The sequence below is a fragment of the Centroberyx gerrardi genome, chromosome 7, assembly GCF_048128805.1.
Source record: "Centroberyx gerrardi isolate f3 chromosome 7, fCenGer3.hap1.cur.20231027, whole genome shotgun sequence".
NCBI classification, from domain to species: domain Eukaryota; kingdom Metazoa; phylum Chordata; class Actinopteri; order Beryciformes; family Berycidae; genus Centroberyx; species Centroberyx gerrardi.
The window spans coordinates 16,954,910-16,982,196 of NC_136003.1; the positions used below are offsets into that span (position 1 = coordinate 16,954,910).

At 44.4% G+C, this 27,287-nt stretch overlaps 1 protein-coding gene across 1 annotated transcript; it reads left to right on the forward strand.

Moving 5' to 3' along the window:
* Positions 1-1,982: 1,982 nt before the first annotated feature.
* grid2ipa (glutamate receptor, ionotropic, delta 2 (Grid2) interacting protein, a) lies at positions 1,983-27,287 on the forward strand. The gene is made up of 25 exons (XM_071921246.2): positions 1,983-2,064; positions 3,387-3,407; positions 3,982-4,262; positions 4,394-4,726; positions 4,914-5,068; positions 14,441-14,716; positions 15,989-16,074; positions 16,478-16,547; positions 17,108-17,404; positions 18,000-18,154; positions 18,509-18,670; positions 19,171-19,277; positions 19,410-19,560; positions 20,192-20,523; positions 20,882-22,016; positions 22,320-23,257; positions 23,419-23,506; positions 24,117-24,206; positions 24,557-24,753; positions 24,870-25,025; positions 25,459-25,545; positions 25,664-25,793; positions 26,053-26,171; positions 26,310-26,474; positions 27,207-27,287. The coding sequence occupies exons 1-25, from the start codon at positions 1,983-1,985 to the stop codon at positions 27,285-27,287; spliced, it is 5,694 nt and encodes a 1,897-aa protein (XP_071777347.2).

A 27,287-nucleotide genomic window follows, 5' to 3' on the forward strand; every position in this document is an offset into this window, starting at 1 on the left:
ATTTAGGTCAAGGCACACCTTGCCTGTTGTTGTTAGCTTCTCTCTCTTACGCTCCAAACACACAAATTGTAATCTGTATATTTTCAAACCCCAGAGTGTCCAAATGAAGGTATCGTTATCAGTTTCCTAACCTTGTTTGATAGGAAAGCAATATTTCTTTTTTTTTCTTCTTTTTTTGCAGAATGATTTTTGCCCTATTTTCTCTTTGCAATCAAATCAAGGCTGATTGTGATAATGAGAATAAACACCCACCCAGCATTTAACATTTCCCATGGACATCTTTCACTGGTTGAAGGATTCAATCTAGAGAATTAGGCTACATTTTGTGTGTGTGAGCTCACATACTAACGGGGAAGCAAATATACATGTCAGTGTACGGTATCTCTCTGAGACTAGATGGGTTCATTTTAGACTGAAAAATTGGGGCATTACCTCATTCACTTTAATGAGTGTGCAAACAAAGTGCTTAGATTCAAAGCATTGCTCATTATTCAGCATTGAAATTAGCATAATAATCTTTGACCCACAACAACAGCTCTCAGCTAGCTTTAAACCAAGTTATTTATTATAGAGCCTCCAATGAAAACAATCTCTGACTCTCTCTCCCCACTATACAAAACATTAACTGTGGGCTGTAGGTATCTGATTCTTTCTGAGCTAACCATTCCTAATCTTTCTCTTGTCCCCATAAGTCCCTTCAAGAGTTCATCATCAGTGGAAAACACATGTATGTAATATGAATGTCAGCCAAGTTTTGGGTTTAGCCATTCTTAGATTACTCAATGTTTTATTTTTTTTTTTCTAGAAGTGTTTGGGAGTAAAGTGAATGTGACCTATCATCTCACCATGGGAGTACCATCTGCTTTGAAAGCACACAGACCTACCAGATAAAAGCCAGCATCCACTGCTGCGTCTGCCCCTGGGACAGCTCTGATCACAACACCATACAATAGGAGTCGTTCCCCCAGGGGTAAACAAAGTTGCAATGAAACATGATGACTTCAGTGCTCACACTTTATGAGCTCTGTTGTCCTCCTGTTGTTCCAAACTACACTTAAGGCCTTTCACTGACATGTTTTTGTGAGTTGAATGAACTGGATTATTATGAGACCTTTCTAGGTTCCTTACAACTGCACTACATGGTAATGGACTTACATCAACATTATCTATGTTCACCCAATATTTTTCAGATCCACAAGGGTAGGGACCACTAGGTTTATATTGACTGATATTTTATGGAGCTAAGCAATGCTATTAACTTGGTCAGTATTTGCATTCCCATGCCAAATTCATACCATAGCAGTTTGGCTTCGCTGACATGCTGCTGTATTTGGTGAGTATAACCTTGAGCATATCCATGGGCTGTATCTCTGTAACTGGTGCTCCAGTGCTGAGGTTAACACAGACGCTATAATCAGAGAAGTGTCCCTGGCTGGTACACCACACAGTTTCTGGGTCACTCCTCAGCCCTCTGAGAGGGCCCCATCCACATGAGCAACAGAGGGAGACAGAGAGAGAGGGTGGGAGAGAGAGAGAGGGAAAGGTATTTATAGAAAAATGGGGCTTCGCAGTACCTTTTCTTGCAAAAGACTCATTTCAGGACCAAGTGAGCGTGTCCCAGTTTTCTGATCAGCGCTCAGCGATAGGGCTGGGGCTGAGGCTGAGGCTGGACCATCTCACCCAGGATGGGGAGCCTGACTTTCAGATGCTCTCCCCTCTCTTTCGGCCTCTCTCTCCTCTGCTCCAGACCTCTGGTTCTGTGATTCAGAACAGGGGGAAGCATTGGCCTACATAACCTACAGATGTGACCTCTTGGGCAGGTTTGGCTTGTCAAGCTAGGTAGGGGCTTTTGGAGGCGGTGAGCGAAGGGAAGGTGAGGGGCAGCAAGAGGGTGTCAGAGGGCACCCTTTGGCTGCATCAGCCCCCGGGACGGGGGTGTAGGGAGACTGGCTGGAACGTGCCCCGCTGCAAGCCGGGCAAGGATGAGGCGTTTCCTGAGCAGGAAGGGCCGCTTCTCCCTGCGCCAGAGCAAGTCTGGGACCAGGAGTGCCGCCAAAGATTTCTGTAAGTCTCACTTTCTCTGAATCCCCCTTTTTACATGCTCTTGAACTGTTTCATCTGCTGGAGTTGAGCGAAGGAGGAGAGCTAAAGAAGCTAAAGCTGTGAGTGTGTATCTGGGTCGCAGGCTTTGTAAGTGTCTCCGCACTGTGTGTGGAGAGAATAGGACAAAGAGAAATGTTAACAATCTGGTATTGTCTGAGCACTGCATGTGTCCTGGTGAGTAGAAAAGACTAGGATCCACGTACTCCTATGACTGTGACTTTCCAATCTATTTTTTATCAATGATCAACTATGTTTTGATGTTTTGTTTAATACTCAGTTCAGCAGGCTGACACCCATTTCTGTGGCTCTTTGAGTCTTTGGATTTGATATATCTTTTATTCACTCAACCACATCTCATCCTGCATATTTAGCCCTATGCTGCTGTTAGATCTCTGTTGCTGATTTGTCTTCTTTTTTTTTTTTGCACTGAAGCAGATCTGACATTTATCTCTCTACCTTTCTTTGCAAAGTCCTATACCAACTTTTATTTTCTCACACTGCCTGCACTTGTTTTTGTCACTTTTGTCACTTTAGCTGTCTCTTTTAGTTTCTCTTGCTTTGTCTCTTTCTCTGTCTCTATCCCTTTCTGAATGATCAATGAAAAAAAAAAAGAAACAGCGTGTGACTAGGTGGTGGGTCGATGGATGACCGCATTCAATTGTGCGTGCGCCTGCAGTTGTATAATGTGTCTTTTTAAATTAGTGTCCCCTGTTGGAGTGTATGTCCCAATTTCAAGTTTTACTGCTTGCTTTTGTGACTCCATCTGATATGTATCTACTGTAGTACATGACCACTAAGCTTCCCATTGAACTCAAATACAATTACACAGTCATATAATAGTCTATTAAAGGAGGTGGCAGAGCTTCCTAGACTCCAGGCAAACATGTTTCAGCAAATCAACAATCTTAGGTATTTAGCTGGTGCTCTTATCCAGAGAAACATACAATACCAAATACCGTCATGATTGCAAGTATCCTTGTAATATAACTTTGCAAGGGACAAGAGGACAGGGCTACAAAATTGGAAAATTGTATTTTATATTTTTAATTTTAGCAGTGGAAGAAGAAAACTAAGAGCAGCTAAGAGAAAGTGCAGGTAGGCAAGGAAGGGAGGGGGCAAAGAGCTGCGTTATGATAGGAAGTGAGTTTGCAGTACTTGGTAAGGGATATTATCAGCAGATAACAGCATAAAATGGACTGGCCTATCACTATATGGCTCTACATATAGCTTTAACCTATCCAGATGGTGATGGATGAGTGTAGATGAAGTCAGCCTATTGGGAGACAGCAGCTCTCTGCAGCAGGAGAATGAGGCCAGTGACCAGGGGAAGGCCAGCAGTTCAACATGTGGGCTAGATAGCAGCGGTCAGAAATATCCTCCTTCACTCCTTTTACTGCCTTCACCATCATTTGTCTTACAGGAACACAAATCCTGTCAATGTAAAAATGGTCTCTCATCCATAGTGTGTGAATTCTATCTCTTTCTATTTGTGGTTTGATGAAGTTGGGCCTGTGTCACTGCTGCCATGCCCAAGCTGTTCCATCATCGAGGTGCCCTATTTAAACCAGTGGACCATTTGACCTCCATTTCGCTGCTCACAACCTGCTAAAAGAAGCAAGCAAACTATTCTGTATGAGCAGCTTACAACCAGCATATTAGCATTGCTACTACATGCTATTGGGACACGTATATCCCATAAGCAGTAGAACACATTACTACACAGCTACAGACATACCTATTAAAATCTAAACATTAAACTACATACCAACCTGGCTACCCTCTGGCCTTATGTTGTCCTAGTGACAGTTATTTCCTTGTTAATTTGCTTGTGCCTAGCAGGAAACATACTATCTATTTATCTGAACCTCTCTATACTATTCAAATTTCCTCCTGTCAATCTTCCAGACCTCGGCCTCCCAGCCACCAACCAGAACTGGCCGGAGGAGTTTGGCTTCCGGCTGGGTGGCACTGGGCCCAGCTACATCTTGTCTGTGGTGGAGGGCAGTAGTGCCTACTTGGCAGGCCTGCAGCCTGGGGACCAGGTGGTGGACATTGAGGGCCAGGATGTGACCAATCTTAGCACACCGGCCCTAATCGCTCTGGCTCAGACCCTCAAGACGGTGCCACCCAGCATCGGAGTGGTGTCACGGATCGAACAGGTCAGATTAGACCCAGTAATCTACATTCCATGTTGTTGTTTTGTATTATTTATATTCTATGAAGTTTCTGTACTATTTGACTGACAGTTTAATTAAGTCCAGTCAGATTCTTGCATCTTTCCCCTCCTCAGATTGACATCACCCCCGGCCCAGATGGCCGTTTTGGCTTCACCATCGTGGGAGACAGCCCCCTGATGGTGGAGGACTGCATGCCCAATGGTCCAGCTGGTCGCAGCGGCCTCAAGGCCGGAGACTACGTCATGGAGGTCAACGGCATCCCTGTCAAGCAGCATGAGACAGCGGCAGCCATGATCAAAGCGGCTCAGGGGCGGCCGCTGCGTCTGGGCGTGCTCAGTATGGCCCGGCGGCCCAAACGGCTGAGCAGCAGCATGAGGGTGCTGTCACAGAGCGGGGACAGCGTCAGGGAGAGTCGCGCCCACAAGGCCATGGAGTTCAATAAGAAGGTGGGTGTGCAGGGGTGTGTGTGTGAAGTAGATGAACATGTTTCTCTTGTTAAATTTGCAAATTTAACAACTTTTAACAACTTTAACAACTTATGCAAATGAAAATGTATGTTTGCAGTATTTCTTTATCTCCTATGTGATTGTGTGTCTCATTACGTATGTGTCTGTGCGTGCATGTGTCCATCAGGTGGAGGAGGTGCTGGGAGAGGAGCCGGATGTGAAGGAAAAGCTGTTTGAGCTGCTGAAGCAGTACGCTGCTGAGAGGGACGTGGAGAGTCTGGCTGATGCCCTCCCTGAAATCCTGATCACAGAGGAGCATCAACAGCTGATTGACAGTGTCAGGTAGCCAATCACTTGCTCAGATATGTATTCACAGACGGATTCATAGGCCAAACATATGTGCATGTGCAAACACGTATATATGCACAGGCAGACAGACAGGTGGTCGGACCAGTTCAGACCAAAGTTCACACATATGCACACATAACTGTTCCGCCGGTCTTTGAGAGTCTGCATGATCAGCTCCTGTCACTGTAACCAGTCTTTTACCCTCTCTCATACAGATTAAAGGAGCCTTGCCAAATACAAATGAATCTAATAAAACTCTTATTATTATAGTTAGTTATACCCTCTATCTCACCACATTCAAACAGACTCTTCTACCATACTCAAACATCAGAGGAGACTCAGTATGTGACAAACTACCACATTGTTACAGCGTTCAGCAACAGCGGTGGCCTTACTTCTGGTGACAGCATCTGTCACTCCCAGTGATGTAATCAGGACAGTGCATTAATATTTCAGCAGGTAGTGTTTCCCGTACAAACTCCAAGGCTGTGTGTGTGTGTGTGTGTGTGTGTGTGTGTGTGTGTGTGTGTGTGATTGAGATATGTGAGTTGCATTAATTTTCCCTCATGCAGTACTCTTTTAGATCTCTGTTGCTGATTTATCTAACTAGACACCCGGATGTCTTCTACCTTTTTTTTTTTTAGGTATTGAGAAATGTCCAAACTAAGATGTGTCCAAACCAATCTCAATCTCCATGACATTCTTGGTTTATAGATCAGACAATTCTATTTGGCCGAGCTGATAAATTAATATTCAACAAGGTTTGCTGATACATCAGGAATCAGGAATCATGTCCTGACTTTGCTGTACGTTTCCAAACCTTTTCTCCAAATCATTGTTTCTGAGAGTGCTTGTACACCGATGTGCTTAGGAGGGTTGAATAGTCCATTGTGTGTTATAGACAGTTCAGCTATACGGCTTACTGTATATCATATACTTGCACAACAATAGGACCACAGTGGAGGAACAAGAGCACCTTAATTGCCCCATGAAATCAATATTTCAGAAAGCCCCCCCTCTCAGCGTTTCACTGTGAAAGGGAGATGCGTACATGAAGAGTAGTTGTGGATAACTTTGATCAGATGTCATGCGATGACTGCTGAAGTACTTGGGTGAATGGATGTCACTTTGCATATTCTGTTTCTCCCTTCTCAGGTACACAAGGGTACGGTCAGAGATCCACTGGAGAATATTGCATTTCCTCATTCTCAGCATTGATGGGAAAAACAAAACCGAAAACACAACACTTCTGCACGCTCTTGCAATTTTTTTTTTTTTTTTGTCAGTGCCCCCTCTATCTTTTCTTCTCGCTTCCTCTCTCTTTGCGTTTCTCTCTGTCTCTCTCTCTCTGTCTCTCCCTTCCTCTGTATGTTTTGATGCTCTCTTTGATACACACACCAATTTTTTGTGTATCACATCACTGAATCCTCTTTTTCCCTCCTCTTCATCCAGCTCTAAGCTGCTGTACAGCTAGTGTGCTGCTGGTGGTTGAGAGATGCACACACGCGAACACACAAAAACACGTAGATGCTTTCACTGCATGCACTGCAGCCACACAGAGCAGTGACTCTCTTTCTCTCTCTCTCACACACACACACATACATGCACACAATCACTCACACAGACGCACACATGCACTCACTCAGACACACACGCGCGGGCATTCTTTGCTTTGAAGTTCTGTGCAGGAAGCAATTATGAGTTGCTGCTTCAGGTGAGTACTGGCTAGATGCAAAACATAAAATTTGGTGTTGACACTATGCATTGAACAGATTTTCACGTTTTCTAACAGTTATGGCATGGAACCGGTCATCAAGTTTGGTGTTTCCTGGTATCTGTCTTCTGTAGCCATCTACGATTGGTCGTTAAGAGTAGGTAGTAGTAGCATTCTATAGTAGCAATCTTGTAACAAGCAATTAGCACTCACAGTTTCTAATGACTTATTTTTGGTGAGTAAAACGTTCTCTCTCCAGCTAAAATATGTGGCTGTTCCCTCCGAGACAGCTGTCTAAAACACAGCTTTGATATCACGTCTCCTTCCTTAGAAAGCTGCTTGTAAAAAATGCATTGTAATGTTTGCTTTGCAAGGGAGTCTCATTAATTATGCAGTAGCTGTGTCCATAGGAGACTGAGAACAGTTTTAGATGTTTTCCTCACCTCATAATAATTCTCCCAATGACACTCTGAATCTACCTTTGGATAAATCTAACCTCTGTCGTTACCCACAATTCCATCCTGGCGTGTTTAGTTCAGGTGCACTGTGACCTTAACGGGCTGTAGAAGTTTTTCTTCTTTTCTCTGTGACTCTGCCTGCTGTGTGGCTGTGTTGTTGTCATTATCTGTGCTGCTTCTGCTGTGATTTCTGCCAACGATGTGTTCATTAGTGCCAATTAGATTGTACAAATGTTGCAGGGTATTGTTTGGTGTAGATATTTGAGAAAGGGATAAAAATGAATTCATTACATTCTGCATTTTGAATAGCTCTTGAAGTGATGTGTTTTCAGCAGAATCTGGCGATCGCGTTCCCCCAGCATGAGACTTTATGAGTTTTGCTCCAAGGTCGTCCAGGAGCCATGCCTCAGGGTGGTATTGGTGTAAATGGCTGCTGCTGATGATGATGAGATGTCTCCGGCATTAGAGAATACATTTTTGTAATATGGAAAAACCCTCTCTTCTGTGGGAAATGTGTTGCTGACTATATCTGTAATAGGTCTGCCGGGAGGCTGCTTTCTTAGCTTTAAAAGTTAAGATACAGTTAAGATACAGAATGAGAGCTGGTCTGAATGTGCCAGTTATTGATAGTCTTTTCTGACAATTTGCTTGCTGAACCATGTTAACTGAACTGAATGCCAATCATGGGATTCCAATGAAGACCGTCCCCTGTAGCTCTGATCACTGTGACCTGCGCTAATGGGCTCAATTTCACTAACAGCTGTGTCTCCAGCCTCACAAAAGGAATACCTGTCATGGACTGACAGGTGGATAAACCTCAGACCACAAAATATTGTAGAGATCTTAATTGGTGTGCTCTGTGATGGGATTGGTGCCATTGCTTTGTCATGGATTCATATGGAGCTTATGGTGCGGAGAATCAGTGTGTCTGCCACTGGAGTTCTCTCTCTCTCTCTTTCACTCTCTGTCTCCTCCCCTATTTCTGTCTCCCAATCTGTCAGTCTCTCTCCCTTTACCTCAATCACTGTCACTTGCTGTGACAGTCACTCAGTCACTCTCTCTCACACAAACACACACACACACACACACAGACAAGCAAACTTTTTATCCACCCTTCCCCAACAACACAGAGGTAACGTGTCGGAGGATGTGAGGTGTGTTTGACAAGTGTATGAAGTTTTTTTCTTCTTTAGGCCATGTAAAACTTGACCAGCTTGGTCCCGCTCTGCTCAGTCTGCCTCTGTCCCCTCACAGATTTGCCCAGCCCTCCCACAGGATGTGTTCTATTTTTAAGCAGCCTACTTCTTTTAATAAATTCTCTCTTAGGTTTCTGACGCACTTGCCAGCGTCGCTTCTTAAACGGCTCAAAAACCCATGGGTTAGCGAGAGCTGGAACATTTGAAAGTTATGCAAAGGATTGTGTATCTGGAGTGTCATTAGAGACAATCTTGGAACTCCTACTCCGCTATTAGCTCTTTTGTTAATTTGGTACTGTAGTGTTATGGCAATTTATTGTAATTATAGTGAGCTGTAGGCCTTTGTCTAATATTGTGTATGTATATAGACTTGAAAGCTGTGAATTAATCGTGCTGTACGCTCAACCCAGGATTTTAGATCTGAGGTGCCAAAATGTTTCTGTCCGATACAAATACGTTTTGTTGGTTTATAAACTAGTTAAGACATTTTTGGGCTGGATTTGTTTGGGGCAGTTTGGACGGATGCTGTCATGCATTTGAAAATGAGAGCTTGAGTGTTATGAACACGTCTCACGCAGACGTGACTGTCAATGTACATTCCATTATTCACATTATTGGTTCCCGCACACACACAGTCATTGTGCTGACCTGCCTATGCAATTCCACTGGGGCTCTCCTCTCCTCTCCACTTCTCTCCTCTCTCCCTCCTCACTTACTCCTCTGTTCATCTCATTCTTTCCTTCCTCCTCCACTGAGGGAGGAGAAGATTTGTCACCGACTATCTTTTACTATCGAATGGTGGACGACTCAATGACAAGGATTATTCTTTAACTGTAGCCATGGTGGCTACCCTTTGGTGACCTTGCCCTGGCTTCTGGCAACCGAGGAAGAAGCGGGATGAAGGATGGGAACCAGGGAGGAGTGTTGCCAAAGGGATGGAGTTGGAGCACAGCTGATGCTGCCTGAGGATGTTTTGGAGGTGTGGAGGGATGTGAACCACAGCCACTCTTTTATTTTCCTCCCTCCCTTTCTCTCATTCTCTCTCTTCCTTTTTCTGGCTGCTTTCCGAGCCTGCAGCAAGCTTTTTTGAGATCCAGGACACTTTCCTTTTTCTCATCTTTCTCTCCTTTTCCCTATGTCCGGGAGAGTTGTTTGTTCCAGCTAGATGAGGACTCACCGAGGTAAAGGGGAGGCATTTGCATTGCTGAACTGAGCTCAGGCACTTCCTCAAAGCCCTGAAGAGCCATGGGAAGGGATAGGAGCCTTTCCAGACACTTTCGGTATGGTACTTTTCCTTTGATCTTAGCGGTATTCACTATGTATTGTTTGTGCTGAGTTGTAGCGAAAGTTGCTGTGCATAGTATTGTTGCGCAACTGCTTTTGTGCAGGTGTTTTTTTATATTGAGCTTTGTATTGATGATTATTCCATAATTTCTCTCAGCATATAAAAATGGCAATTTTGAGTTCACCAGCCTGCTCTGTCGCTGCCAAAAATTCTTCACACTTTGATTCCAACCAGCATATGAAACATGATGAACAAACTTCTAGATCTTGACAAAACTTAGACTTTCTCCTACCAACTACTGATAATACACATTCTTTCTTGATATTAGGCTCTACGGCCTAATAAGGCCTACGTATTAATTTGTTGACTTTAACTCTGCACTCTGCACTTTAACCCATCCATTTTCCTCCTTCCTTTTGCTATGCTTTGTGTCTTGTTGCACATGTTTGTCAATCCATACAAAGCCCAACTGTCAATCTGGCTGATCAGAAGTGGGTCTCATAATAATGGTTCTTGCAATGAGTTTCCCAGCTGACTGCCGTTGTCATTCATCCCTCTGTGTGTTGTGTCCTTGATCCACCCCTCCTTCAGACCTAATTATAGGCTCCTCTCGCCCTCCTTCTAATTGAGGGCATCCCAAGGCCTACATCCAACTTCAATGGAGAAAGCTTTGAAGTTTCTGTACACTTATTCTGGTTGAGGAGCAAGTTGTGATGAGCGATTTTTTTTTTTCACTTAGATTAGCACAGGATGTCATGATGATGATGAGATGGTGGAGGTGTTGGAATTGATGAAGAAAAGGGAAAACACTAGTTTTAGAATGAAGTAGAGCTAGGTCCTGTGACTGTCAGCATAAATGTGATATGTGATAAATGGCCTCATTCTTTTTAGTTTTTCTTAATCCTCTGCTTGTCCGAACAAGCATGGTGATGTATGAGTGTTCTTTGGGAAAGAAGTTCTGTGGCCTACATAGCCTTTTAACACAGATTACCCAGCTACCTTCCCAATAGGTATGTGACCCTGGCCTAGAAAGAGTTCTAGTTCACTCTCTCTTTCCTTCTCTCTCTGGCTCTGCCTTCTTTTCTTCTCACATCTTTGTCTCTCTGTCTCTGTCACTTTCTCTGCCTCTCTATGTATCTGTGTCTCTCCTCTGACTGCTTGTCTGCCCATCAGTCTCTTGCTCTCTCTCTCTCTTTCTCTCTTTCCCTGGCTTTTCTCTGGGTTAGGCTTAAAGACTGTACAACTTTTGTTCTGTTATGTGTTGCTTTGATCCGTCTCTATGTGGAATCATCTCAGTTCTCCTGTTGCTGTACAAAGTTTACCCTCAGGATGGCAGTACAGAGCAATCAGGTCCCTCAGAGTAGCACATTGCTGCCCCCAGGGGAAGTGTTGACTTTTTGCTGTGCGAATACACTATGCAGTTAATCAGTGTCACCTACATACTCCTTTGGTTTTAATTTAGACTAAGGTTTCCATAGTAACCACTTAAAATGGAGCCTATGTAGGATATTGCCGTTTCAAAGATAGCAATAGTGAGATATGGTTGTACTGATAGACTTTCCAGTATTCTTATCCAACACAAACAGACACACTCACATGCACACACCTACGCCCCCACATGCACAACGCAACACCTTACGACACAGGCAGTGCTTCCCCTGATTGGAAAGCCCTTGAAAAACATGAGGAGCTAATCTGGTCCAGTCTTCCCCCTCGGAATCAGCAATTAGCTCACGAATCCCAGTTGGATTAGTCATTAAGATTTGGATTAGTTTTTATGTGTGTGTGTGTGTGTGTGTGTGTGTGTGTGTGTGTGTCTGTGTGTGTGACAAACCTCAGAGGGCTCCAGGCGTTGGCTGACCAGAAGGGATTGTGGGAGGGAGACAATGTACTGACGCTGCACTGTAGTTATGACTAATACTGTTTAGAACAATTAAACTCTAATTTAACCTTACTAATCAGTATCACTAAGATGTAAGTGCGTTACAAAATACTGTACAATATTGTGATGTATGGATTGCAGGGTAGAAAATTTGCTTTGTGATATCAAATATAGCTATGATCATAATAAATAACTGCAGCTGGGTAACAATGGGTATCAATATCACATTTTCATGCCAAAGTAATTCAAGTCACTGTCCACCTTATTGGCTTAATCTCTAATATTAAGAAAGAAACAAGCGCCCTTGCCTAAACATGCTTCATAAAAGTCTGATTTGTGCTAAATTGAACTAACATTACCGATACGGTGACAGTATTTTGAATCCAGTATCATATGAGTCATATCACCAGCTGAGAATGTGATGGGTACTTTGAGGCAGCGGTTCTCAATCCAGAATCTTGCTGGTTTTCTATCCTACCAGCTAGTTAATTGCTTTCACCTGGCGTGCCAGGTGTAAATCAGTTCCTGATTAAATGGCTGGAGTGAAAAGCAGCAGGGCTCTGAGTCCTGAGGAGCAGGATTAAAAACCGCTGCTCTAAGGTACCAAAGTTTGAGCTGCGAGTAGTTTCACTTGTATGCACCACCTGCGAGTTTATGACCTGATTTGGAAAAGGAACATTATAGAGCGACTCAACGGTTCTTGTCGATCTTTAATTATAAGACAATGTCACACAGGTTCCTGTTACACCTACACACGCGTTGGAAGCAGTGTCAGTCTCAGCTGAGTGGGGATGTGTGATTGCCGTAATTACAGGAATGTTTGTGGAGCGTGCGTGTGTGTGCGCACACGTTTGTGTGCTCTCATAAGCGTGTGAGCTTTAGCGAGACTCTCATAATCCATATTTATATCAGAATAGAGTCTTGGTGAGAAATCCTTGGAGGAGAAATAGCTCTGCTTAGCTTTGGAGCGTAGGAAATTGGTATGGGAGCTGAGCTTGCATGTTATTCTTAATTCAAGTTGAAAATCTGCTCGAGGTTTTCACAGAACTATATAGAAACATCTCATCTGTGCCTCCTAACAGTGTTCTCAGTTGTACCTGCAAAGGGACTGTGACAACTTTGAAAACAAAACTGCACCACTGAGCTTCATTCTCAACTGTGGCATTTTAGTATGGAGATGTATATCTGGATGTAGCAAGTGTGCCTGGGGGACAGTGGAGCTGCCCAGGAGATAGCTTCATGTTGAACACAGGATTCAGACAGAGAGAGAGAGAGAGAGAGAGAAAAGAGAGGATTCAAGGCTTGTTTTGAGGATGGAAGCACTATCCTTTTGTAGGTATGTTGGGAGATATTCAAGAGAGGACAGGGAGGTATTATGTTGGAGGAGTGTGTGTGTGTGTGTGTGTGTGTGTGTGTGTGTGTGTGTGTGTGTATGTGTGTGTGATGATGATGGCTGTAAGAACCAGAGACAAAAACAGAGAGACAGAAAAAGAAACAGGGAGAAGGTACCCCCATTTAAGAAAAATACCCCCAAAAAACACTTTTAAACAACAGCTGTTGCATTTCTGGGGCCATTTTGTTGTTTGGTGGTGTATTTTTCTTATTCCTGTGTATAACTGGCCAAACGCAGACAACATGACATCACATTGAAATATTTCCATTATTTGATAGGAGAAAAATGCTCCAGCTATCTATAAACATCAATGGTAAACGTCAGGTTTTGGTGTCAGTAAGCCACAACTTGCATCTTTGTGCATCGGCTGAAATACACCTCCTTTGACTGCTTTTTCGTAATTTGAACAACCAGGCATCGCACTTGACGACATTGTTCTCTTTCCAGTCGCTACCGCTCTATCCACCTATCATATGCAACACAGAGAAATCAGGGAAACACGTTGAAGGCAAGTGGGTAAACTAACAAACAAAATTACAGCACTTCATCACAAAACAACCCCCAGACTGCATTGAACATTGCAAATTGATATCTAAAAGTCTAAAAGAGTATCCAAGGGTGGATTTTTCCTTTAAGAGGGAAAAGGCAATAATGGAGTGGGTGAGTGAGAAAGAGGGGAGGGTGGGGGAGTTGATTATGGGAGAGAGAATAAGAAGAGTAGGGAGAGTGGAGCGTTTTCTCCCAGAGGTGGGAGTGGGACTGTGCTCTCTCCTTGTCGCACATTAGTTGTGAGCTGTCACTGATACTGAACACTCTCACCTGCAGCTGCTAATGTGACAGGCGCACGGAAACAAAGCTTTACTCATCTCATATCCTCTTTCTCTCTCTTTATCTCTCTCACACACACTCTCATGCACACACATACACACACACACACACACAAACGTTGGACTAATCTGTTCTACCTGCCTTGGCCCTCCCATGGGATGCTATGGATTGAACTATTTTTGAACCAATTATGTGGATCTTGCTGCTGGAACAATACATAATCAGAACAAGAATCCTTCATTGTTCACTGGCATACTTTGGAAGATACGTGCTTCGAGAAAACCATTCCACATGATCTTGGATTTTGGCTAAAAATGAATTTCCCTCTGCTCGGATGTTATCTTTCCTATCTTGGTCTGGATTGAGATGTTGACCTGGTGTGAAGTTTTACAAGATTTTCTGTTGTGGACACTTTTGATGTGAAGCCTCTCTGTGTCTGTGATGTTGCTGGTAGTGGTGGTAGTAAAATAGCAGTTGCCTCTTCATTGACGGCTCGCAGGAGAAGCTGAGCCAGATGACTGACCTGCCTTCCCACTGAAAACCACCACTGCTTTTTTTTTTTTTTTACTAGTGAATCTGAGATTGTGTCTGATTCCGCTATGTTCGCCAGGATCTTCATTCCCAAGAAGCACCGGGAGCGTTTTGACGAGGTGGTCTCCCAGAGCCTGATGAGCCGGCTCAAGGGGCGGAGCTTCAGTGACCCGAGCCGTAACCGCCTTCGCCGCAGCCGGAGCGAGGATCACCCCGAACGCCTCCTGGTCTCCACCCGCGCCAGCTCAGTACCGCGCACCCACGCAGAGGAAGGCGTGGTCCCCCCCGCCCGCGGCATGCGCAAGACCACCTCACTCATAGCCGGGCACTCCAGTGCCACCACAACCAATTGCAGGTCAGTGTTGAGGGTCAGTATTCTGGCCATAACCAGTGGCAACACTTTTGATTGGTTAAGTGGTATCAGAGGTTTTGATTGGACAGTATTTGGGTGTTTTGCTTTGTATGTTTATTTTCTGCTCATCCTGCCCCCTCAGTTCCTGTGTGTTTTGGCCTATCATCAGCAGGAGTCATGCATACAGCTTTAGCTTTCCCTCAGCTAAATAGTGCCTCATTTTTAGTCTTCAAAGAAATCCCCTCTCTTTAAATAACAAATTCTCTCCCCTCCGGTCCGATCAATTATATAACCACCCTAGCAAGAGCACAGCCACCGTGACAGTCTTTGCTGCATAAGCACAGTGTGAATTATGTGAATTAAGATGTGTAGGAGTTAGGTGAAAAATAGACCCATCAAGGCCAAAGCCAAAACCACATTAACCAATTCAACCCATTCATGGCCGCTCTGTTGCTCTTTTCTTCTGCTGCAGTCATAAATAAAGATTCCTACGCTCGCAATGTTGTTTTTTATTGTGTCTTTACAAATTGATAGCAGTTGTTTGGCCTTTAATCTCAATCTTCGCTTTCTGCCTGGATAGTAAAATTCTGATTACATTTATCCGGACTGAAAATATTCAAAGAGGATAAACAACATAATCACAAGACATCCTCTCACCATTTTTGGGAACTGCAGTGAATAAAGTGCCCCAAGGATCTGACATCTTCCAGCTTACTTTGGTAAATAATGAGGATGGTATACGGCTCCCTGGGGATACACTGTCCATATTTAAGTAGGGTTATTCATGCAGGCTGTGAATTTAAAGTAGTCTGCTGAATAGGGAAATCTGTAGGTGGTCTACAAATTAGACTCCCATTGTTTCTGGATGGGCAGAAGAACCTATCAACTGAACTGCATTATTTGTCTCTCTAAACCTTGTGGTCAACATTTTAAACAGAGCACAGCCACAAAATACAGTGTGCAATGAACTACACTAATTAATGAACCCCACCGCCCTAACTCAAGTACACATTATTGCCACATTTCTTAAGCCCAATTGGGTTTCTATGGTAACCCATACACAATTCCATGGAGGTACATTATAAAACATATTGAGCACAGTGGCTCCACAGAAGTTCTTAGTTCTTAACTATATACTTTCACTAATCGCTTGAGATATAAAATAGAGCCGACCATTTTGGAGTACCTGCTTTTTATAGAACTGCTCCTAGTTCCAAGGCCCCGTGCTAATTCCTCAATCAAGCCATTAATCACAAGCCCCGTTTCTCTCCTCAGGACAGTGAGAGTGTGCAAGGGTAACATGAGTTTTGGTTTCACTCTCAGAGGCCATGCACCGGTGTGGATTGACTCTGTCATCCCCGGTAAGTTAAAAATGTGTTTGCATGTATATCCATGTGTGCATTTGTGTATGTACAAATGTGTGAATGTGTGTGCTATAGTCGTATATGATTATAATTCGGTGTGATTGGGGGATGATAAGATGGTAGAGAGGTATCTGAATTAGCTGTTGAGGAAGTTCATGTTTTTTATATCTATCTATCTATCTATCTATCTATCTATCTATCTATCTATCTATCTATCTATCTATCTATCTTCGCTCTGCACATCCTTATGAATCAGGATATGATTAAATATCTCATCAGCATTTAATAAGGATATGGCCAAATCTAAAAAAAAACTCTCTTTCTCTCTCCCTCTCACTTAATTTCTCTCTATCTATCTCTGTTTCTCATTTTTCTATGCCCTCTCTTTCTCATTCTGCAGGAAGCCCAGCAGACAAGGCAGGTCTCAAACCAGGGGACCGCATCCTATTTCTCAATGGACTGGACATGAGGTTGAGCTCAATAGTTCTCACCCTTATTAATCTTACAAACTTAGGCACAAAACGTATTTCGTTGTATAAAGTCATGTAGAGCCAAACTCATTTGGTAGAATAGTGAAGTGTTAAAAAGTGTCTTGTTTTTACCAGTAAACATAAATATGGTAATACAGTTCTCCAGTTGACCTTGTTTTGTTGTTTGGAGAGCTCACACAGTTGTTTGGGGAGGCGGAAATCTCATTTCAGATGGTCTGGATAGAAAAACAGAACAGTTTCCTGAAAATAGCTCGAGTAAAAAGACAAGCAATGATAGGGAAGTGCCCTAGAGAATGTAAAAAAGTGTTTACACTCTAGTATGTGTAATGTCTTCTGCAGAGCACAGAAAACATATTGTAAGTTATTTACATATTTATGCAAACATTAAGTGATGACTTCTTTCCACAAAACAACCAGTTTTGCTACATCCAGTTATTTTCATATGCACCAATACAATGTGTGTGTATGTGTCTCCACGTATGCATGCATGTGTGCATATGTGAGTGTGTGAATGTGTGCATGTATGTGTCTGCCTTTAGGACTTGCTCCCATGAGAAGGTGGTGTCCATGCTCCAGGGCAGCGGTGCCATGCCCACCCTGGTAGTGGAGGACGGTCCGCCTACATTCACTCTGACAGAGCAGGAACTAGCAGGGGGCGGCATTCCCACAGAGCGCGCCCGCTCCCCCGTGCTCAGCTCCCTGCAGTGGGTGGCAGAGATTCTGCCCCCCAGCATCAGGGTGCAGGGACGCACCTTCGGACAGCAGCTGGAACACCTGCTGACCATCCAGGAGAGGTATACCATCTGTAAGGCCCTGGAGAACTTCTTCCAGCACAGGTAAGCAAAAGGGAAGAAAAGTAGGAGGGAGGAGAGGGGGGTATGCAGACAAGGAGGACGACAGGGGTGGGAAGGCAGAGGAGTTAGAGGTAGAGAGTTTGACGGAGTGACAGACTTTATTTATCTCCCATACTCTTTGTTCACTGAGCAGTAAGTAGGGGAAAACGGGGTAAAATGAGACACTTTTTAAAGTGTTTTAAAATAAATGTGCTTTTATTGCATACAGCAATGGCTTTGGCATTCAGGGAAATTAAAACATTTTCTGTAGCTAATACAGTTTTAGAAGTGCGACACATTTACAAATGTTGGTCAAGTGGCACTACTTATTGCAGGGTAGGGGTAAGTTGTCCTATTGTGTCTTATGGGGATAAAATGTTACACAAAACCTTTTTTTGTCTGTCATGAATTCAGGCAAATGAATTACTCTTCCTAAATCTATGATCACATGATTAATTTTGTGTCTGGTTGCCTAGATACAATGGATGGCTCATCTTACCCACATGCTCAACTTGCCCCGTTCTCCCCTAATTCCCATGACCTCCAATTGGATAGCCAGGTGACCCCTGTCGCCTTGTCTCTGTTTCCATGGCAACAGGAATGTTGACACTCTGATAGTCGATGTGTTCCCGGTGCTGGACACTCCAGCCAAACAGGTGATCTGGCAGTTTGTTTACCAGCTGCTGACGTACGAAGAGCAGGAACACTGCCAGAGCAAGATTTCACGCTTCCTTGGATACAAAGCTTCTCCAGGTGTGTGTGTGTGTGTGTGTGTGTGTGTGTGAAAAGTGAGATACATGTGGTGTGTTTTATGTTTTAACAGTTTGGCATCTGTATGGGTGTGTGCATGTCTGTGTGTGTTGCGGCGGCATGCACATATTGTGTGAGTTTGAGTGTGCGTGCAGGTGTATGTATGTGAGAAAAGGGCTTGTGTGTGAGAATATACCTACAGAAGGTGAATAAAGGGAATTGCATGAGAATGTTTTAAGGCAACATGGGGATATCCCATCATTTCATTGGTTCAGTGGAGTGCGGTCAGGTCGGGTACTGCAGCCCTTCATGTGTGTACACCTCCTCTTCTACGTCACCGATGTGTGTGTTTTCCAGTTCCACCACCACCACCACCACCTCCCCCTCCTCCGGAGCCTGAGATAGTCCCGGAGCCCCATCGCCGTAGCAGCTCCATGAGAGTGACAGGGACCACGTACAGGAGCAGTGTGAGGGGACGTAGCTCTGATGACCTGGTCATAGGCACACACTTGGGGATGGGTACAGTACCTGACTTCATTATCATCATTGTCATCATCATCATCGTCATCATCATTTTGCATAGCTATTTTTTTTGTTGGCATCACCATTCCCTTGTCGTTGCCATCATCATCATCATCATCATCATTATTGTCGCCATCAGCAGCAGCAACACTACTGCCATTGTCATTGCCATCAACATCATTCACATCATCATCATTCACATCATCCTCATTGTGATCATAAGCACAGTCCTATTTAGTCCCAGATAGATTTTTTTGGTAGTTTTTAGAATCCTGTTTCCAGCTTTCAACTTATACATTCACAATGTGGCTGCCATCAGTTCATATGGTATCTAACTGTCATTGTCTCAAGAGAGTAATGAAAAAGCATTTTAAAGCATCTTATGTATTGACGTAATGCTTAAGTATTATATTGAATACTTTTCTATAATGTTTTATATATTGAGTAAAAGTTTAGTATATTATTATCTAACTTATGCTAATGGGTGTATCTCTTAGGCATCCGTGCAGAGCCAGTGCTGGAGATGGGGATGAGGCTGGCTCCAGGAGAGAGACAGTCCGGAGATGGTACCTCCCTTCCCGAGACTCCCAACAACCTCGCCAATGTATGTACCAAGTCATCATGGAAAAAGATAAATATCAAACTAGAGATTCATTGGCTTCATAATACACAGGCATTAATATGAAATTAGGGCAAGAAGTCTTACTCTGGTCTCTATACCTTTCCACTGTACAAGCTGTCAGCAGTGTATGCTGAACTGGAGAACATGTACTCAACCAAGAGGTCCAAGTCTCTGAAGAGTCGCCCTCCTCCTGCCCCGGAGAGTTTGCTGGACCTGGAACCTCTCTCACGCACACCTTCTCCTACGATGCATGCTAACACAGGTAGCCAAAATTATCAATTTATACTAAACTCTGAAATGAAATTTAAATTATATGAAAGATGACTTTAGCTATCTGATCAACTGTGTGCATGTGGTTAGGGTTAGAGTGTGTGTATATGTCTGTGTGTTTGCAGTGTGGTAGTGTAAAAGAAAGGAGGCATAACAAAATGTAAATTTGAAAAGTGCTGCAATGCAGGAATGATGAATCCCAAGGTAGCCAGCCTATTTCTGACTTCCTTGAGTTCTGCATTTTGACAGATCTTTGTGATTTCATGCTGTACATTAATATACAGCGTAGCAGAGTTTTGAAACAACCCTCTGCTCTCAAATCTTCTTTCATTCTGGCCCTCATACAGTAGGGCTCTGAAGGAGGATGTGGTGGAGGTGGAACTAGAAAACACATATATCAGTAAAGCTAAGTGTGCGCAGGGTCGCAGGACCTGACCAAACTTCACTGAATCAATGAACTAGTCAGAGACTTCCATGTTGACTGATGGACACAGAACCTTCTCATGCAATTCCCTTTATTCACAGACCACTGGAAATCAATAGAGGTATTTCCACCAGTCATAGCACCTAACAAGATGTTTCATAGATTTAGCTCTTATATCCCTGATGTCCCTTCCTTGCCTCAGGTAGCCGTAAGGGCCCCCCACCCCCTACATCCTGGTCAGAGCCCCTCCCCAGCCCCCCTCCTGCCCAGTTCTACCCCTCAGGGCTGACAAGCCAGACTAGTGGGGAGTCCAACCCCTACATCAGCCTGGACAGCCCCCCTCCCTCACCTCCAGAGCCCCCTGACTACCCACCTAGTCCCCCAGCCCACCGCAGCAGCAAGCGGCGTTACACCTTCTCCAAACCGCCCCGTTCTGAAGACACGGATCGCTTTCTGGATGCGCTGAGCGAGCAGCTGGGACAGAGGGTGGCCATTGTTGATGACTTCCTGACTCCTGAGAATGACTACGAGGAGGTAGGGTGAGATGCTACTGTGACACCTATCAGAATTTGACCAGGAATATTTGTCTTTGATGAAATAGCTAAGCCTAGTCATGAAGTCATATGCATTAGCTAATAACGTAACTAAAATGTTGTTTGTTTACATATCACAGATAACTACAATGTTTTGTTCAGTGATCATGTGTTATTAGTGCAAAAATCTGAAACTGAATCTGAATCTTGTCAAGTGCTCATGTACTACGCTGATTATTTTATTACTACTCAGTCAAATAGCACTATTCTAGCAAATTGATGCCATAGAGCACCTAAGGCACTGGAACAATTAAGTTTGAGACAGACCGTTAATGAAGTGTAATTGGTGGTAATGCCAGGATGTTGTCCAGATGAGCTTCCCAGATGAGGAGGATGAGGATGATGAAGAAGAGATGGGGGTGGACGAGGAAGAAAATGGGGGATTCGTGGCGCCGGAGCTCAGCAGCCCGAGTGATGTCCAAAGCAGCAGCGGAGAAGAGAACGCCTCCTCCCTCACCTACTCCTCCTCCTCTGATCACATCCCCCCACCCCCCATGACCCCTCCTCCACCCCCACCCGTTCAGTTCAATGACCCGCCTCCTCCCCCTCCACCACCCGCACAGCCTCAGCCTCAGCAGCAGCAGCAACAGCAGCCACAGCTTAGCTACACCCCCGAACACTCCCCCAGAACGCATGTGCCCATCCGCCGGAAATCTGGCCCCCCTCCTCCCCCTCCTCCCCGCAGCAATGCACCGCTCAAACGGCACTCGCTTCATAAAGTGCTGCCCAACAGAGAGGACCTACAGGCAGCCCACACTACCATACAAGAGCTAAAGGCCTACCAAGAACAACAAGCCTACCAAGAAAGACAAGCCTACGAGGAGCAACAAGCATATAAAGAGAGGCAGGCATATGAGGAGCAGAAAGCCTATGAAGAACAACAGCTGTACCAAGAGCAGCAGGCCTACCAGGAACAACAAGCCTATCAGGAGAAAGTGTACAAAGAGAGACAGGCTTATGAAGAGCAGAAGGCCTATGAGGAGCAAAAGGCCTATCAAGAGCAACAAATCTACCAAGAGCAACAAGCCTACCAGGAACGACAAGCCTATGAACAGCAGAAAGCATACCAAGAGCAAAAAGCTTACGAGGAACGTCAAGCCTACCAGGAGCAACAAGCATATCAAGAGCAACAGATGCAACAGATCTACCAGAGCCACCAGTCGATGCCTGCCCAGCCCACACAGAAAGCCCACTCGCCACTCTCTCTCCAACAGCTGCACCAGTCCCTACCCCCACTCCCTTCTCCAGACTCCACCCACCACCATCCTAACCACCCTCTCTATAAGATGCGCCAAGCACAACAACAACAGGCCCACCAGAGTCATCACCACCGTCGTCAGTCTCGGTCAGCCCCATCTCCACACCAGCCCTCACCCCAACAGACCGCCCACCCCAGCCAACAGGGCCAGTATGCTGAGGGCATCTACCAAAGCCACCAGGGCCTAAAACCCCAGGCCCACCACTCTTCAGCTGAGATGCTCCACCAGATGCACCAAGCACAAGCCCACCATTCCTCTGCCGAGATGCTCCATCAGATGCACCAAGCCCAGGCCCACCACTCTTCAGCTGAGATGCTTCACCAGATGCACCAAGCCCAAGCCCACCATTCCTCTGCCGAGATGCTCCAGCAGATGCACCAAGCCCAGGCCCACCATGCATCTTCTGAGATGCTCCACCAAATGCACAAAACCCAGGCCCATCATTCTTCTACAGAGCTTCTGCACCAAGCCCACCAGATGCACCAAATGCAGGCTCACCATTCCTCAACTGAGCTTCTCCATCAAGCTCACCAGATGCATCGGGGACAACCCCACCATTCCTCCACTGAGCTGCTCCATCAAATGCACAAAGCCCAGGCCCACCATTCTTCAACAGAGCTGCTCCATCAAGCCCATCAGATGCACCAAGCAAAGCCCCACCACTCCTCCACAGAGCTTCTGCATCAAGCCCTCCAAGAGCCGGCCTCCCTCCCAGTTCAGTTCAACAGGGAAAGCCACTCATCACATCAGAGCCGGAGAAGTCTCAAAGGTCATCATCAGGCCCAGGTATCACCTCAAGGGAGACACCAAGAGCAGCAGATACACCAAGCCCACCACCCCCAGCCCACCAAACCCTCTCCCCAGAGACCCCACTCTATCCAGCAGACCCACCACCACTCCAGCACACCTCAGATCCACCACATCCACCACATGACCCCACAGCCCCCTCCACAGGACTACCAGCACCAGATCCACCTCATCCACTCACCCCAGCAGCCCCACAGGCCCCAGCCCCTTCTCTCCACCTTTCAGCCCCTCCAGCCTCACCAGCCCACCCTCTCCACTTTCCAGCCTCTGCCCCAGCACCACCAGTCCCAGCACCAGGTGCAACCCTCCAGCCAAGCCACCCGTCCACAGTCCCAGCCCTCCCACCACCTGCTCCAGTCCCAACACCAACCCCAGCCCCAGTCCCACCATAAGCAACCCCATGGCCAAAGTCAGCCCCAGTCCCTCCCCCACTCTCTGTCTGACCCCTCAGAGCACCTGGAGCCCCCTCCACCTCCACCCCTGCCCCCACCTTGTTCCCCTCCACCCTTGCCTAGGCCCTCCCTCCCCAGAATGGATTCCAACCACATGAGTGTGAAGAGGTTGCGCTGGGAGCAGGTGGAGAACTCCGAGGGCACTATCTGGGGACAGGTGAGTTGGGCTGGGATTTGACCATGGAGAACTAAGGCTAACACACCTAAGATTTTATACTTTGGCATTCAGAATTTAAAACTAAAAATAACCTTTAAATAATATAGATTTTACTCATGAATTGTGACTAATATAATATCGGTTTGGCATTTCTTTGGTAGTTGGGGGCAAATTCTGACTATGACAAACTGAATGACATGGTCAAGTATCTGGATCTGGAGCTGCACTTTGGGACACAGAAGACCCCTGGTGAGTACAAGTGGGTGTATGCATATCTGCAGTGCTCTATAAGCACTACAAGTGACTAAAGGCCAATAAGGAATCCTAACGATGGATTAATCAGTGAGTAAATCCCAATTTCTATATCCATGGTAAATCTCCTGTGTGGAGCACATCATTGGTTAAAAATGCTTTAATCAGTGGTCAAATTGATAAAATGACAAATGCATCACAACCATTGCCATTTCACTGACCCATTTAAATCTGTTGCTGATACATGGATGTTTTTCTTAGTAGATCGTCCTCTTGGATCTTGGATCCCTGCATCCTTGGATTTTGATATTTTATTAGTCATCAGATCAAAGTACCTCTGTGCCTCATGCCACATTCTCAACACTGGATCAAATCTCCTTAATTCTCTCCAACATATCTAAAAAAAACATCATGTCATTCCTTAGCTCTTATTTGATTGCTTTCCCCAGTATTTCTCTTTCTCTCCTTACTATTGATTGATTGTAGGAGGAGTTTAAGCTTATTCTACTGTTGCACTCCTTGTAAGTTGTGGAGAAGCCTACCTGAAAATGTAAAATACAATGTACACTAAGTGTTTCCTAACACTGTGCTCCCATATGTACCCCAGTGTCTGTTCCAGAGTTGGCCCCTCACCCAGAGACCTTCAAAAAGAAAGATGTGATTGAAATCCTGTCCCATAAGAAGGCCTACAATGCCTGTAAGTCAGAAAAAGACATTACACTGCACACACATGACTGGGCTTTTGCCATCAGGGCTTTGGAATTACCTGCCTGAGGAGCTTAGCCTAGCAAAATAAGTATATTTTTTTAAATCACCTCTTAAAACGTACATAATTACTTTTACGCGTTGTCTTTTATCTTTGAAATTTAACTTGTGTATTGTTTTTACCCTCTATTTTTAAATCAGTGTAAGTTAAGATGAAACTTAAACAATTCATGTGGAATAATTGGATTATCTTGTGGTGCCTTCTTTCATTTACTTGTTTTCATTTTTTATGAGTATGATATTTGTTTTTGATTGTTAAAGCATTAACCCTTTAACCTCCAGCCATTCTGATAGCCCATCTGAAGCTGTCTCCGGGGGAGCTGCGTCAGGTGCTGATGACCATGGTTACTGATAGGCTGGAGCCGGCCCACATCAAACAGCTGCTGCTGTACGCGCCCGACGCAGAGGAGGTCAAGCGGTACGAAGAGTACAGGCAGGATCCCAGCAAACTCAGCGAGCCAGACCAGTTTGTATTGCAGGTACAGTCCTGGTGGGGTGTGGGTGGATGGGTTTTGGTTGCTGTGCGCATCTATACAAGTGAGTGAGTGTGTCTGCACACTTATTTGTGTCGTCTGATGTATGTGTTCTCCCACAGATGTTGTCGGTGCCAGAGTATAAGACCCGTCTGCAGAGCCTCCACTTCAAGTGTTCTCTACAGGAGAAGACAGAGGAGTTGAGGGGAGGCTACGACTGTATCTACAAGGCCTCTTTGGAACTGAAGACCAGCAAGAAGCTGGCTAAGATACTAGAGGTAGCCTATTAAACAGTACATTAAAATAAAATAAAATAAAACACTTTTGTACATACTTTATTAAAACACGACTGGGATTTTCCAGTTGACCAAAAAACTACTTTTACAACTCTGATTCTGATAAGACAAATTAGACAACAAACCACCTCCCACCTGCATCAAAGGAAATGGAGTCTGATATCAGATAGGGGGAAGTAGACTTCACATGTCCACTATTATCCTTGAACTGGAACTGGACATGGATCTTCTTTTCCTGGACTTTGTTCTTTGATCGAAAGTCAAATTGGACTGTCCCACAGTCAAGAATGTAACAAAATTTTGTCAAACAAGTACATTACTTACTTGTACAAGTACACTTACTTTACAACAAGTACATTTACTTAACTTGATTCAAGAGTTTCAGTTTTGCTTCCTGCTTCCTGTCTTTCATTAGTTTGTTTTGGCGATGGGGAACTATTTGAATAATGGCCAGCCTAAAACCAACAAAACTACAGGCTTCAAGATCAACTTCCTCACTGAGGTACATTAAACACTATTAGATATTTAAGATACATTACCAATAATGTGTATTTAAAAAAAACAAAAAGTGTTATCCCATGGTATGCGTGCAGTAAATAACTCCATTGTTTCCTCTGCAGCTCAGCACTACTAAAACAGTGGATGGGAAATCAACATTTCTACATATTCTGGTCAAGTCATTATGCCAACACTTTCCTGATGTGCTGGATTTTTCCAAAGACCTAACCATGGTTCCTCTTGCAGCCAAAGGTAGATGGATATTTTTTTCAGCATTCTATCAATTGTCTCTGTACCATATATTGGTTCTATTTTAAGGGAGTGCTTTGTCTCTTGATCTCGAAATATACTTATATATAAAGTTATTATAGATTATTATAGATTCATATGTAACTGTCATGTTCATCAGTAGGCTTACTGTCTCTCTCCTGTCTTTCTGTTTATCTGCCTCACACATGTACACATGCGCACACACACACTCTCACACATACACACGCCTACCTGTCTTCAGTGAACCAGAGGACTATCACGTCAGATCTGAATGACCTCCACACGACCATCCAGGAGATAAGGTCAGCCTGTCAGAAGATGCCTGCTACTGCTGAGGACCGTTTCGCTGCTGTCATGAGCGTATCCTTCACAAGAACTTTGCCAAAGAGAGATCCAAAGCACTGAGAAATACCTAGGCTTTTAGAAACAATATAATGAAAACATAATTAGTGGATTAGACAATGATACTTTTGTGCCCCTTGACTCCAGTGTGTGTAGAACTTCCTGGAAAATAGCCACCCAGCACTCCAGTCTCTGGAGTCTCTCCAACAGAGAGCCACGGAGGAATTCACCAAGACTGCCTCTTACTTTGGAGAAGACAGCAAAGCCACCAACACTGAGGCCTTCTTTGGCATCTTCGCTGAGTTCATGAGCAAGTTTGAGGTGAGCATTAGGAAAGATTGATTGATCCATACATCCAGGGTGTGATTTGTAAAGAAAACAGAGGGGGGGGATTTTTGGAATGCATTTTTACTGTGTGATATCGTACACTAGGAGGTATGAAAATGAAAAATACAAGTGCAAACCTCATACATGTATTATTTTAGTATTTTAGTATTATTATAGTATTTTTCCCCCAATGAATTATATCCATATAAGTTGGAAAAAAAACAACAACAATCTGTTATGTACAAAATTAAAGTTGTGTTTGAAGGCTATCTGTCTGTGACAGAGAGAGAGATATTGGATAGGAGAATGCCGTGATAATGTATGTACCTCCACGCTGCCCACTATGTGTACACAGTACACACTTTTCTGAGTTAGCTGACCTGAGTAACATATAGCAATGTGGCAAAGAGAATGATAATATCAAAGAGGGAATTTGGGCAACATTTTATTTTGAGCCTTAATCTTTTCAGCACACCATAGTAGCCTATTCAGTCTCAGTAGAGTTAAATATAAATACATTTATGGATGTGTGCCTTAACATCCTTTTTTTTCTGCAAGCCTGATTTTTATTCTAGTGCGAGTAAATAGGTTTCCGTATTAGGGAGGTAGGGAAATCCCCCCCCTACTCTCCTGTAAGCTGATTATTTATTATCAATGTTATTATATTTAAGTAATTTTAGTTTCAAGGTTTCAAGAGTATTTTTTTTTTCAATACATTTAACACAGAGAGCTCTTAGCGAACAGCAGGCTGCAGAAAATCCGAAGAGCCCCAGGAGTCCACGAATGGCCTCCCCACTGGCCTGGTAA